Source organism: Rhinoderma darwinii, chromosome 4, assembly GCF_050947455.1.
Source record: "Rhinoderma darwinii isolate aRhiDar2 chromosome 4, aRhiDar2.hap1, whole genome shotgun sequence".
NCBI lineage: Eukaryota > Metazoa > Chordata > Amphibia > Anura > Rhinodermatidae > Rhinoderma > Rhinoderma darwinii.
In genome coordinates this window covers 275420335-275434124 of record NC_134690.1, presented here as the reverse complement: position 1 = coordinate 275434124, position 13790 = coordinate 275420335, and the positions used below count along the sequence as shown (strand labels likewise).

At 42.2% G+C, this 13790-nt stretch overlaps 1 protein-coding gene across 1 annotated transcript in view; it reads right to left on the bottom strand.

Annotated features, from left to right (window-relative positions):
- Positions 1 to 13790, bottom strand: part of NUP133 (nucleoporin 133) — a 107286-nt gene that overhangs the window by 31004 nt on the left and 62492 nt on the right. The window contains exons 11-18 of the mRNA XM_075862516.1: positions 12425 to 12582; positions 9631 to 9722; positions 7138 to 7301; positions 3553 to 3647; positions 2289 to 2513; positions 1107 to 1229; positions 808 to 904; positions 442 to 684 (exon numbers count right to left, since the gene is read on the bottom strand). Of these exons, the coding sequence (XP_075718631.1) occupies positions 442 to 684; positions 808 to 904; positions 1107 to 1229; positions 2289 to 2513; positions 3553 to 3647; positions 7138 to 7301; positions 9631 to 9722; positions 12425 to 12582 (1197 nt within the window). The remainder of the gene's footprint in view (positions 1 to 441; positions 685 to 807; positions 905 to 1106; positions 1230 to 2288; positions 2514 to 3552; positions 3648 to 7137; positions 7302 to 9630; positions 9723 to 12424; positions 12583 to 13790) is intronic.

Below are 13790 nucleotides of genomic sequence, written 5' to 3'. Positions count from 1 at the left end.
AATAATGAAGTGCCATGCAGGCGCCCAATGAATCATTGCTGGGAACATTAACACATTGCAGGCTATGGAAATTGAGCAGTGTTCTGTGGAAGTTCCAAAGTCTGTTTGCTCTACCTAGTCATGGATCTGGCCTTCAAACACTGTATGATTTAACATTGTAGACCAGTGATCTCCTATCTATGGTTCTCTAGCTCTTGCAAAACTACAACTCCCAGCAGTACAGAAGTTGTAGCTTTGAAATAGCTGGAGAGCCACAGTTTTGAGACCACTGTTGCCGATAAAGCAGTCTCATTGTTCCTCTAGGACATAAGAATAACTGTAAATTATAGCTTTAAATCAAACTCCAAAAAGGTTATCAGAAGATATGTATTTTATGCTCAAGACATCTCGGTGGTCTGAAAATTCAGCTTCTACTTGCTTAAAATAAAATATTTGACTTACACAATGGAGACAAGAACTCAGATCTTTTCTGTGCATATTCCGTTTCCAGAATGCTATAGCGTTCCTGATCAGTTGGTCGATCCACAGATTTTAACTGAGTGACATAATCGTCAAGAAAATAATTTAAGAGTGCCACCAGTTGTTCAATTAGGTCACTACGTAGTCTGGAATCAGCTTGAGGATAGACTTTCTTCAGAATTATGGTGTGCTGACGTCTAATCACTGTACGGATACCACCAGTAGCTGCAGATACAAGAAGGCGGATTGTACAATAAAATCATTATGTTCTCGGAAAGTCCAAATATTGTGGTGTTCTGGCACAACCAAACCAAAAAATAAAGAACCGTAATAAATGATTCCACGTACCAGTCCAGGGTATATACTCTGGTTCTTTTTCCGTGTGATCACTGTTATAGAGAGAAGCTTTATTTTGTCTGTACTGGAATGCTGCATGCAACATATCCTAGAAATTATAAATAAAAACGAAGCTTTAATAGGATTTATAGACTGACAGAGGTTCAGGAGCCCTAACAAAACTTATTAAAATACATATATTTACATAAAAGGATACAAAGCTATTTAAAAATTTGTTTACATTTCAATACTCAGCCAGGTAAACCAATCCTTACTGAAATTCATTCAGCCAGAAATAGTCCATCGAGTACCTTTAATATTGTGTTGACATCAACAACTATATTAGCCCATTCAATAGAATCCATCATTGTTGATTGCAAATCCGCTTCCTGTTTGTCAACAAGGCATTCGAAGATTACATCTATCTGTGATACCTGGGTTGAAGAAGAAAGGATTACTTGTATTTCCTGGCTTTATTTTTCAATAAAATCAATGGAAAATAATGTGCAAAACAGCGTCAGAACATTGATCTTTAGAAGGAGGTGGTAAACATTAATACGATTATACTAAAGGCTTGAAGGGAGCCGGTCATCAAATTTGACATCTGCAACGTTGGTATTCATAGTGGTGAGATAATTCCAAGGATTCCTAGGTGTCCAGTAAATGCTTAAATTAAGAAATGAAATGTAAAAGATCTGACTGTATGCAAAGCGTACACTAGGCTCTAATGCGGAGGAGTGCTCAGATCACTAAACCCACGCGGACTGGCTTCACATGCCCTTTTCTTAGCTATGTCAAACTTGAATCCAAGTCTCGCACAGACACACCTCAAGGACAGAAAGTACAGGGTATACCAATGCACAAGTTTCTGGGGTGACAGGGAACAGAAATTATCAGCTCCCTATAAAAACAACATATTGCTCACACATCCTTCCTGCATTCAGACCATTGCCATAAAAACCCAAAACCCATGACGTCGCGATGATGTCATGGGAAACTATTACATTGGGAAGGATACTGAAGGGCATGACCCGCGTTCTCCCAGCATTCCGCTGAATGCGGATCACCGCTCTTAGTGATTGAATGGCCAGAAGTCATTAGATCACTATTATATGTGATCTAGATACAGAGGAATACAGGGAGATCACAGATCATGTCATCCCAGCATTCTCCAAACCAAGGAGCAGGGAGGAGAAAAGCTCTATACATAATAAAACACTGTATTAAAAGAATTATAAAATAAGCTGTAACAAATGAAGAAAAAATTGTTACCAGTCTACTAAACAGCACTGCAACGGACCATCTTTATTTTTACATAGATGCATTTTACATGGATGTCATGGACTCAGAACAGTTGGGCAGATTTACTACTAAAAATGCACCAGAAGTCTAGACAATTTATGGTGACGCGCTCGACAAGGGGCGTGGATTAGCCAGATCACACTTGTATGGCATAGGCAATAACTTCTTTAATGATGACAATTGGAACATACCTCTCTAAAGTAGACATCAGCGGCAGTAAGATTGTGGGGGACGGAGCACATCCTCTTGTTCAGTGCAAGTTGTATAGCAGAGTTAACCAGAGTTGGAAGCTTAGTGTGGTGGTTCTTCAGAACTATCGCAGCACATAATTTCTCAGCATGTGCACAGAGTAAAAGACGAGTGGCCATGGTATTTCCTCTCACTTGACAAGAGCTTAAACGATCAAAGAGTCCAACCTGAGTTTAAAAAATGTAAACGGACATTTCTCAACCATTCTTTACTTCGGGATCAATAAATGTATTAATAAATATTCAGTTGCGAACAGGCAGTGTAGCAAGAATCAGAAGGAAGAAACTACGAGGCAGACCATGCAGGAATAAGAGACCCCAGCCACAACTTTATAGTGACATAAATAAACCTGCTCACAGGAGTTTATAACTCAAGCATATGTTGCAACCAACAGAACAGCTCACCCATTACTTCTGGCCATTAACTATTTTATGAATGGGCTATTTTAACCCCTTAATGACAGAGCACAATTTACCAATTATTTGTACATTGTGGCTTAATGGCTATACATTTAAGATTAGAGCAATTTTTATTATTATACCTTTTTCAAGTTTGCACTCCCATTAAATAGAACGGTCCATTAAAAAATAGTACTAATATTAGATCCCATTGATCGGATGTTTATTTTGTTATATACTATAAATCGACACCAAATTAAATAAACAGTGCTAGTCTAACTCTATATAAAGTCTGTGCAGCCTACAGATTAGAACTAACAAAAAGAAATCATGCACAGAAATGTAACCAATAAATATATATTTCATTAAGGTTCATAGACATACATTGTAAAACAACTATTAGTACCGGTGAGTGCCAACCCAGGATCCTATACTGTAGAATTCCCCCATAGCTGTATAATAGTGCTAGTAGTGCAAAGGTTACCTCACCGTTTGTTATATACGTGCAGACATAGCGTCAACAATATACACACACACATGAGGAAGTCAAAACCACATAAAAGCAAACAAACAAGCAATTCCAGGTTGGGAGAGAAACCCCAGGGTTTTCCAGCCACAAATCCAAAAGAAAAATCCACAGCAAATAGGCTACTTGTGAACATAGCCTTAAAGCCCTTTTAGTTTTGGTCTAAAATGTTCCTTTCCTGGGAAATGTTGTCAGACCAAGGGGAGATGCCCGACCCCCAGCAGCCATTTCTCCCTTTTTTTACTTGACTAATAAAATGAATGCCCATGTTAAAATACAAACCTGATGTAGAAAATCCAAGAAAAAGGAGTGTGCTTTCATTTTATCTTCCAGCTGATGCAAAAGAATCAGGGATGTATTACTTAAACCAGTTGCCTCTGTGTAAAATAAAGCAGAAAAAAACAGTGAGGTATTCAGAAACAACCCTGTGCTGTCATATTTATTATATATATGTGTATATGTTCAGACAGCACCAGATACGTGGAAGGGTGGGGTTTTGCACGGATAGGGGCCCAACCCAAATATAAAAGAGTATCCGGCACACCAATTTTGAAACAAAGGTATTTTTATTTTGTTTTTAATGCAAGTGGCAGAGTGCGACGTTTCGGTCTAAGTGACCTTCATCCGGCACTGAGCCATGCTGGAAAACTGCATAGACGAGCGCTAGTGGTACTGATAGCAGCTAACCGATGTGTCATGGCGCCAGGTGATTTATTTTTTTAAATTAATTTATGTATATATTAATATTTCCTGAATTATTTGGAGTTTAAAAATAAAATACTTTTTATAAATTCATATCTACCCAAGAGTGCCTAGTCGTATTTCTGGAATATTTTCTTTTCTTTTAGTTTTTTACATATCTGTTTATTGTGAACTTTGGATATTTTATACGGATGGTGGCCAACCCCTTTAAGTGAAATGAATCCAAAACACGCCCACGTTAAAACTGCATGTTTCGGCAATGGTTAAAGAATGCAGAGTAGTTCAGTGGCGGTCAGGGGCTTGCAGATTGCGCAGTTGAAGCCAAAGACAGTACACTGCGCTTGAGCAGTGAAGCAACACATAGTCCTCAGCTTCAACTGCGCAATGCCCATGGGTCCAATGCCGCTTTACTCATCTTGGTAAGTTCTATATTCTTTCATAAACTATTGCCGAAATGCCCAGTATTTACGTGGCCATGTTAGGAACGCTGAACCCTATCTGCATAACGACATGCTAGGAGTTTAGTGGCTCCGAAACTAGAGCCGGTTCCCATTAATATATTTTTGTGACACAGGGACAGGTTTATTGGGATACTTCCTGGATGACCTATTGCCTTGTGCCCTAGTGATCCATTTTTGCTATGTTGAAACAAATTAATTTACATGTAGGACCAAGCTATTTTTTCTGTTGCTTATACAGCGACCAACATATTCTGCAGTGCAGAGTGTGACATCACATCAGTCCTTGTCCACAATGGGGCTCACAATCTAAAATCCCCACCCCAAACACACACATCCGGCCAAATAACCTAACAATAATTAGGAGGGACGTCAACACTCAGAAACTTGCTGAGTTTGGTGTTTCAGCTACCCATACTAAGATCTTCATGCAGAAACAGAGGGAAAGCGAAGTGTGACGCCTCAAGGACTGGAGGGCTACTGTCTCTAGTCTTTTTGGAGAAGAACACGCAATGTTAACGTGCCAAATAACACTCCCAGGAAGAGAATGCGTTCGGAAGGAGAAAGACACTACTTTGACAGCCTGATCCAACCTAAGCACGCGGGAGTGTATACACCGTGTTCCTTTTTATTATGCACATGGGATTTTTGTTTGCTTTTCTTAAACAGTCAGTATGTGCAAGGTTGTTTTTTAATTCTAAACAGTCAGATTACAATGTGGATGTTATTACAAGTACTGATAATGGCTTTATTTATATTTTGAAAAGAAAACAAAAAAATATGTTGTTCCAAATTATTATGCACAATGCAGTTTTGGAAAATATTCAATGGGACATAATGACATTCATATAATTTCAAACAGAAATCTGCTATTTGTTGCATGCACTGATAACTTTCCATTTAATTAGCACAAGTTAAATCCAAAATATTATATATACAGATCAAGTTACATATTAATGTATGAGCCCTTCTTTGAGATGACGAAGAACTCGGTTATCCATTGAACTTGTAAGTACATGTATAGTTTCTACTTGTATTTCCTTTGTGGATGCCAGTATTGTCTCCCAGTTTAGGTATACTGATGGCCACTCTCCTAGATCTTCCTTTTAAGGATGCTTTACAGGTTCTCAATGGGATTGAGATCAGGAGATGATGGCCAAACCATGATTTTTCTCTAATTTTAGGCTCACAGCAACCAGAGTCAATGGAGTTTTTTGCGGGATGGTGCATTGTCTTGCATGAAAAGGATTTTATTTCAGAAAGAACGATTCTTCTTTTTATACCATGGCAGGAAATGCTTAGTTGGGAACTCCACACATCGTTCAGAGTTCATTTTGACACTCTCAGGGATCCTAAAGGGACCTACCATTTCATCTCCTAATATTCCATCCCAAACCACTCCGTGCGGACGTCGCAGTCTTGCTGGAACAAAGTGGCGTTCGCCAGTCATCCAGAACTCCATCCATCAGGAGCATCCAGTGTAGCACGACATTCATCGGTGAATAAAACGGTTTGAAAATTAGTCTTCATGTATTTCTGAGCCCACTGCAAATGCTTCTCTGTGAGCTTTGTTTAGGGGTGGCCTAACTACAGGTTTACGCACAACTGCCAGCCTGTGGAGGATCCTGCATTGATTTGCACACAAGCCTTTGATCACCATGTGCAATGCCGAGTGAAGGCTGGAGTGGTGTAAAGCACACCGACATTGGACTCTGGAGCAGAGGAAATGTGTTTTCTGGAGTGACGAATTCTGGGTTTGGCAGATGCCAGTAAAATGCTGCCTACTGTAACGCATAGTGCCTACTGTAATGTTTGGTGGAGGAGAGATAATGGTCTGGGGTCTGTTTCCAGGGTTTGGGCTAGCCCCTTTTTCCAGTTAAGGGTAATATTAAGGGTAACGTTAATGCTACAGCATACAAAGTCATTGCGGACAATTGTAAGCTTCCAATATGGTCGCAACTGTTTGGGGAAGGCCAATTCCTGTTGCAGCCTAACAGTGTCCTTGTGCACAAAGCGAGGTCCATGAAGACATGGTTTGACGCGTTTGGTATAGAGGAACGCCAGTGGCCTGCAGAGTCCTGACCTCAACCACATCGAACACCTTTGGGATAAATTTGAAAGCCGATTGCTAGACAGACTTTCTAGTTCAACATCAGTGCCTGATCTCACAAATGGTCTATTAGCTGAATGGACAAATTCCCACAGACACTTCAAAATCTTATGAAAATCCTTCCCAGAACAGTGGATGCTGTTATAATTGCAAGAGGGGGCCCAACATCATATTAAGAGTCATGGTTATGAAGTGGGATGGTCAGCCGTCCATATACTTTATGTATTCGTGGCAAATAATGAATGACACACCTTCATCGTTTGCAAGCTTTTCTGCAAGTAAATATTCTTCTGATCTCTTCCATTTTCAGCTGTCAAATGGCTGTGGTGGTGGGTTCAGACAAAGGGGTCAGGCTTAACATTTTTTTTTTTGTCTCCTAATGCAGTCAGAACAGATAGGGAAAAAGTCTTCTACAGCAGTTGTCTTAATACCAGATACAGGATTGTGAGAAGGGGAGAAATTGCTGATCTGACACATCGTAGGATACTAAAACGGAGGAATCGCAGAGATTTTTTTTGATGTGTATTATTTACGCTTTGTGTTCCTTTAATATCACTTTAAGTAAAATTTCCGTAGTGCCCATAACGTTTTTCTTACCATCTGGTACAGATTCAGCCCATCTAGGGTCAGAAGCTGGGTAGTCATCCACCAAGTCCATACTTATCTGGGTCACTGCCTGGTCTAGTTCATTATCAGCTTCCAAATCTGTTAGAGCAGAGAACAAGTTGTCCACCATGTTCTGTGCCCCAACCATATCCTTTCTGCAAAACAAAAATATATAAATATTTTTATTAACACTATACGTTTCGATTTATTACCAGGAATAGCTGAACGGTGATACGGACACGGACCATACCCACAGCAGAACAGAGAGATTAAAAATAAACTTGCAGTAGAGTTTTCACACCTTTCTAGGCACACAAAACATGGAAGCAGTAATTAAAAACAGCCAACCCTACCCTCGGCAATATCATAGAACCTCTGATAGTATGCAATGAAAAGATAACCGATTGATTATATGCACTCTGCAAACCAAACAGGGTTGTATCAAATACAAAAACAATTAGGATGGGGGGACCCAGTCCTGTTGTGTTGGTTGAAGGAAAATACAGTTACCGGTGAGAATAATTTTTATCTTTGCTCGACATCTCCACAAGAACTTGATATTTATAAGTATAGTAAATATAGCAGTAATGCATTTTAAATTCATGCATATATTTAATGTTTGCATAATTCTTAGAGCCCGCACAGTGCAATGCAAAAAACAAACCCAAAGAAGCAGCAGCAGTCACGCTAGACGTGCACCTGCACATTTATTAATTTGGTAAGGGTGCGCTCACATACATGAGTTGCATCAGCATCAGTTTTATTGTCTCTCAAGTGGTTACAACTGATACAAAAAAAAGTATCAGTTGCCATCAGGCTTTTTCACAATTTTTTTACTACAAAACCATCAGTTGCCATCGGTTCTGGTTAGTAATCACCAATTTTTACCACAATGGACCACTAAAAGGGTAGTCTAGGGTCTGAAAATGTGCCAAAGTGGTGCATAGTTCGTAACAGATTGGATACATGATAGATTAGATACATGTTTGGTACTTGTCATTTCACAAAACTTCTGACTTGATCCTGGAATGTCAGAGCTCTCCTTCTCTGCTCCGGCCTCGGCAGTACACTGAAGTCTCACACACACATTGTAATGTCACGTGTGTCGTATTCAGTGCAGCGCAGAGGCAGACGCCGAGAGAGAGCGCCCAGAAGGCAGATGCTGTCCACTCACCTCAGATCAGTTCTGCGAAGCAGCCTTGTGAACCTGCAAAGGCACCAAACACTAGCCCTAACTTCAGGGGGGAGCTAGTTTATGACGCCTTTACAGCTACCCAATCCCACCCTGCATCTTCTATCCACCCCACACGACGCCAGGATTGCAGCGGTTTCTATTCGCATGACAGGGACCGGGTGTCGGCCGTTAAAAACCGTCTTGGTCCGTTTTTGAAGGCTGCTTTGCATCCGTTCCGTGTTTCCGTTTTTGACGGACGATTGTGACCCGTTTTTTATCCATTTTTCACTGTACGTTTCAAAAATGGATGAATGCCACCCACGTCCCCCCTGTAGATAGCGCCATTGGGGCTCCATCTAGGAGTGGAATCCCCAGCCAGAGCGTTGCCTACGCTCTAGCAAAGGATTCCGCTCCAGGAGGAGCCCGACGTCCCTGTCCATATATGGACGTCAGGGGCTCCCTCTAGTAGCACAATCCCTGGCCAGGTGTTCCGTTCCTAGAGGGAGCTTCTGATATCACTATCCATATATGGACAACGACATCAGGGGCTCCCCTAGGAGCGGAGTCCCCTGCCAAGGCGTCGGCAACGCTCTGGCCGCAGATTCCACTACAGGAGGAGCCCCTGGCGTCACTCTCCATATATGGATAGTGACGTCAGTAGCTTCTCTAGGAGCGGAGTCCAGGCCAGAGTGTCGGCAACGCTCTGGCTGGGGAGTCCGATCCAGCAGGACCCCTGACGTCACTGTCCATTTATGGAACGTCAGGGGCTCCCCCTAGGAGCGCAATTTCTGGCCAGAGCGTTGGCAATGCTCTGGCCGGGGATTCCCAAGGCGGGTGCTGCCGGAAGGTGAATGCGGCTGCACATGGCGTTCATCTGGCGAACAGTACATTTAGATAGGATATGGCTCCTTAGAAGGTGATAACTGTGGTGAGATCACTATTGTAATGTCATGTAATGTGCTGCGGTCCCGTGACACCGCGTCACCATGCACCAAAGAAAAAAAAAAAAAAAGGAGACAGGCAGGGGAAAGCCAGATTAATGCAGGAATAGTTAGCCAATAATAATAATGCAGATCAATACAACACAGTTTTGTACAATGACAACCCGCATCACAAATAACTAGATCACTCTAGGCTATAAACAAATGGCCATTATTTTATAATTATCCTCTACTGCATTACGCGACCATAATGAACAGATTTTGTGAAATAACAAAAGGCATTAAATAAGCATAATAATTACATGGTTGGAGAAGATGAGCTCTTCATATTAACAAAGAAATACTTCATTGTTTAAACATATTTCTTACCTACAAAATTGCAAAAATGCAGCCTTTAACAGTTTAGTCTTATCATCATGTGGAATAGTCTCTCCTCTTGTGGATGACTCCATTAATGTAGCCTTTAAAAACAGAAAAAAATCAACCAACATTAAGTGGAAATACAAAACATAAATGCTAAGAAATAAAAAATAAATAAAAAAACAACATACATATTCCATCAGTGAGAACAGAGACATGCCCCTTTGGCTTCATTCGCTTCTTTTTCAAAGATACTCAATACCAAAACGATACTTTGCCAACAATAAAAGAAAAAGCTCAAAAATATAAAGTTCTTCCATTTTCTGATGTGAGGCTCATGGTGTTAGCAATTTTGAACCTCCATGTGCCTCACATTAATAGTAATTAAGCCCTTAATGTACCTCACATTAAGACAATGGGATCACTTACTATAATAATGGGCACCATTGGGTTAATGTGTGAGGGAAATTATGTGGTTAATTTACATGGCTGTGTTCGGTGCTTGAGATACAGACCGTATATCACCCGCTTTTCCTGCATACAACATAGTTCAGAAAGCCGGGCTCCCGTACTGAAAACATGATTACACTAAGGAACAGTATTCCCGCGGGGAGGAAGTGGCTCACATCAGAATGGATGACTATGATGCTAGGAGCCGGCTTTCTGAACTATGTTGGATCCAGGAAAAGCGGGCGACATACGGTCTGTATCTCACGCACCAAATACAGCCATGTGGATTAACCACATAATTTCCCTCACCCATTAACCCAATGGTGCCCATTATAATCATTATAGTAAATGATCCCATCAAGTACCGTGCTCACTTTTGTAATGGGCAACATTGAGTTAATGTGTGAGGTACATGAGGAGGTTAATTACTATTACTGTGAGGCACATGGAGGTTCAAAACTCACAACACCACGTGCCCCACATTAATAAGTGACTTAATCATTTCCCTCACATAATGACAACACTGGGGTTAATGTGGGTCACATTAACCCCAATGTTCCTCCATGCTGGCTGTCTTTATTTCAAGCTTGTGCTCTGCTGTAATACCTGCCTGGGGCCGATCTGTCACTACACTGCAGTATGAGCGACACGGGCACGTCATAAGGAAACCTGTGTAGCTCGTGACCGTCCCCTCCCTGCCCCTTTCTCGCATTCTCAGATCATTGGTGGCAGTAGAGAAAGGAAAGAGGAGCGTTCCTCCCTCCTACTGTGACGCGGCTGGTACTAATGAAGAGCGGGGCATCCTCCTTCCTTTCTCTACTGGCACCAATGATAATCTGAAAACGTCAGAAAAGGGCAGGGATAGGGTCACCGTAAGAAGAGAACATCGCGGGTGGTTTGCACTGTGCGTGCGCCATGTTCTCTTCATTTATTTCAATACTCAGCTGTGCGGCCACACAGCTTAGTAACGAAATACATAAATTGACGGTATTGAACCGCTTGCCCCTGCACAGCATTGAAATTTCGATGCATCAAAGCCAAAGAATCCAGAATGGATATATATTCATTCATATTATATGAACAATTTGGCTTTCAAAATAAGCCGATGCGAGCCAACAGTAGCAGAAGGGGCACAGTACATTCCTACCATCACTTACACAATTTTGCTAACAATCGCCAGAGGTAACAGTGGTCAGAAATATGGCTGAAAAACTTTTACGCTATGGAAAGCAGCGGGTAAAAACCGTACACTTACAAAGGTGTTGCTATGGCGACACGTCCCTCCATCGCAGTTCGGTCTGGCCTCCCTGAATTATGCTGCAGCCCGTGTGACTGCTGCAGCCTGTGATTGGCTGCAGTGGTCACATGGGATGCAATGTCATCCCAGGCGGCTGGACTTCAGGAAGGAGGAGTGTGTTCTGGGTAATTATGATTTCTCTTTTCTTTTCTGTAGTTTTGATTTTTGTGGCGTAATCACTGCGAATACGCAGCAAAAGACGCAACACTGGCTTTCTGTTGCGGGTTTTGAACCCCCATTGAATTCAAATGGGAAAAACCTGCAACAGAAAATCAACAAAAACGCAGCATAAATTGACATGCTGCGGAATTAAATTCTGCACCGCAGGCCAATTTATTAACGTTTACGCTGCGAGTTTTTTCCGCAGCGTGGGCATGAGATTTTCTAAATCTCATCCATTTTGTTGCTACTATAAATGCGCATTGAGGCTAGACAAGAAGTAAATATGGCGGTCAATGAGAACATGGAGTACCAATTGGATGTCTGAAACGCTAGTATATTCCAGAAGTGCAGCAGAACCTGAAAATATGCACTGATCCACACAGATCGGAGGAGCGAGTATGTATTTTATTAGACATTACACTATGTGGGGGCAGCTATAGGGACATTATACTGTGTGAGGCGGTATATTATATACAGTAGTATACATCAGGTTCAGGGGACCTATATTAGTAAAATGGCGTGGCATGCAAATAGAGGGCGTGGCATGCAAAAAGGTGTGTGGTCTAAAAATAGTTAAACGGAATAGAGTTTACATCTTTTAAAAAAATCATGATTTTGATTTAGGTCCTAATCGCCCAGCCCTAGGGCAGACAAGAAAAAGTTAACTGCTAATTACTTTCATTCAAATTTAGGTCTGGACCCTGTAACAACTTCAGTCCACCTTATAATCTCACTCAATGTGGTGTGGTTTTCGGAGGGAATGTACTGCGGGTTCCAGGTCGAATACGCTGCCTGTTTTTACGCAGCGTATCCGTCCTGTTGGAACCCGGCCTTAATCCCAGAAAATATATATTTATTTTTTTAGAAAAAAAATTACTAACATTTGTATTTTACCTGATTACTAGCTCCAGCTAATGAAGAGGATAGAGAATCTTCAACATCTTCTGGCAAAACTGAGATGCTCTCACGAGGAACAACAGCTAGAAGGCCACTTTTTCTTGTAAAAAAGACTGGCATATCTGCACAGTACCCAGCTCCAATAATATGATCTCCTGGTGAAGAATAAAAAAACAAAAATCGGAAGAGCTGTGATACATTTAAACGATGGGCTGTCACAAAAAAATTCCAGTGGCCATCACACTTGTACTCCTCTCTTCTTTCTTTTGGCTATACAGCTCTGCCGCTCCAGTTGTTTTCCTGGTCTTTGTTTACAAGCAGACAGTGCATGACTAAGGCTGTGTTCACACAGAGTTTTTTTGACGAGTTTTTTGACGCGGAAACCGCGCCAAAAGACACTACTCAAAAACGCCCGAAAATGCCTCCCATTGATGTCAATGGGAGTTGGACGAGTTTTTTACCGCGAGTAAAAAAAAAGCGTCGCGGTAAAAAGAAGCGTCATGACCCATCTTGAGGCGGTTTCCGCCTCCAAAACCCCATTTCAATCAGTCAGAAAGAGGAAAAATATACCTTGACGACTGTTTTGACTAATTTTTGTCAAACCACTGTGCAAAAACCTACTGGAGCAGTTTTTGCAGGATGAATTTTCCTCCTGCAAAAAACTCAATGTGAACACAGCCACAGCCAAACCGATTATAGGGAAAACTCCTGCACTATAATCCTTTTTATTATTGGAGGTACGCTCAATTGGGGCAATCTGCCAATCTTGGCGGATGCGGCCGGAGAGCCGCCGTGTATTACAGCCATGCTTGCGCAACCACCCAAATGTAAACAACGTCTAGATGCCTTAACTACCTAAGGCGGGATTCACACGACCGGGTCGTTCCCGAGCCCGAGTGTCGGCCGGTAAAATCGGCCATTTTGCCCGGCCGGTTTGCATAAAGTTATGCATCCGTGCCGGGCCGGGCAGATCCGGACAGTGACATCAGCGGCAGCTCCTGAAGGGGAATCCCCATGTGTTCGGGGATTCCGCTTCAGGAGTTTCCCCTGATGTCACTGCCCAGATATGGACAGAGACATCAAGCGCTCTGTCCAGGAGCGGAATCCCCGAAAACACGGGGATTCCGCTCCTTCAAGGAGCTAAAGTGCGGCTAGCACATAGCAGAGCGGGGAGATACCTCCCTGCTCTGCTATAGTGGCGTCGCTGCAGTAGTAGCAGCCGCAGCAGCAGCGGCTGCTGCTACTAGCGGCGCCATCGAAGGTGTCGCCGGGCCAGGGTGCTTTTAACAAGCAGGGGAAGGGAGCCAGCGCAGCGCTCCCTTCCACCTGCTGTACACCCCGGCCCTGCAACACAGTGTACAGC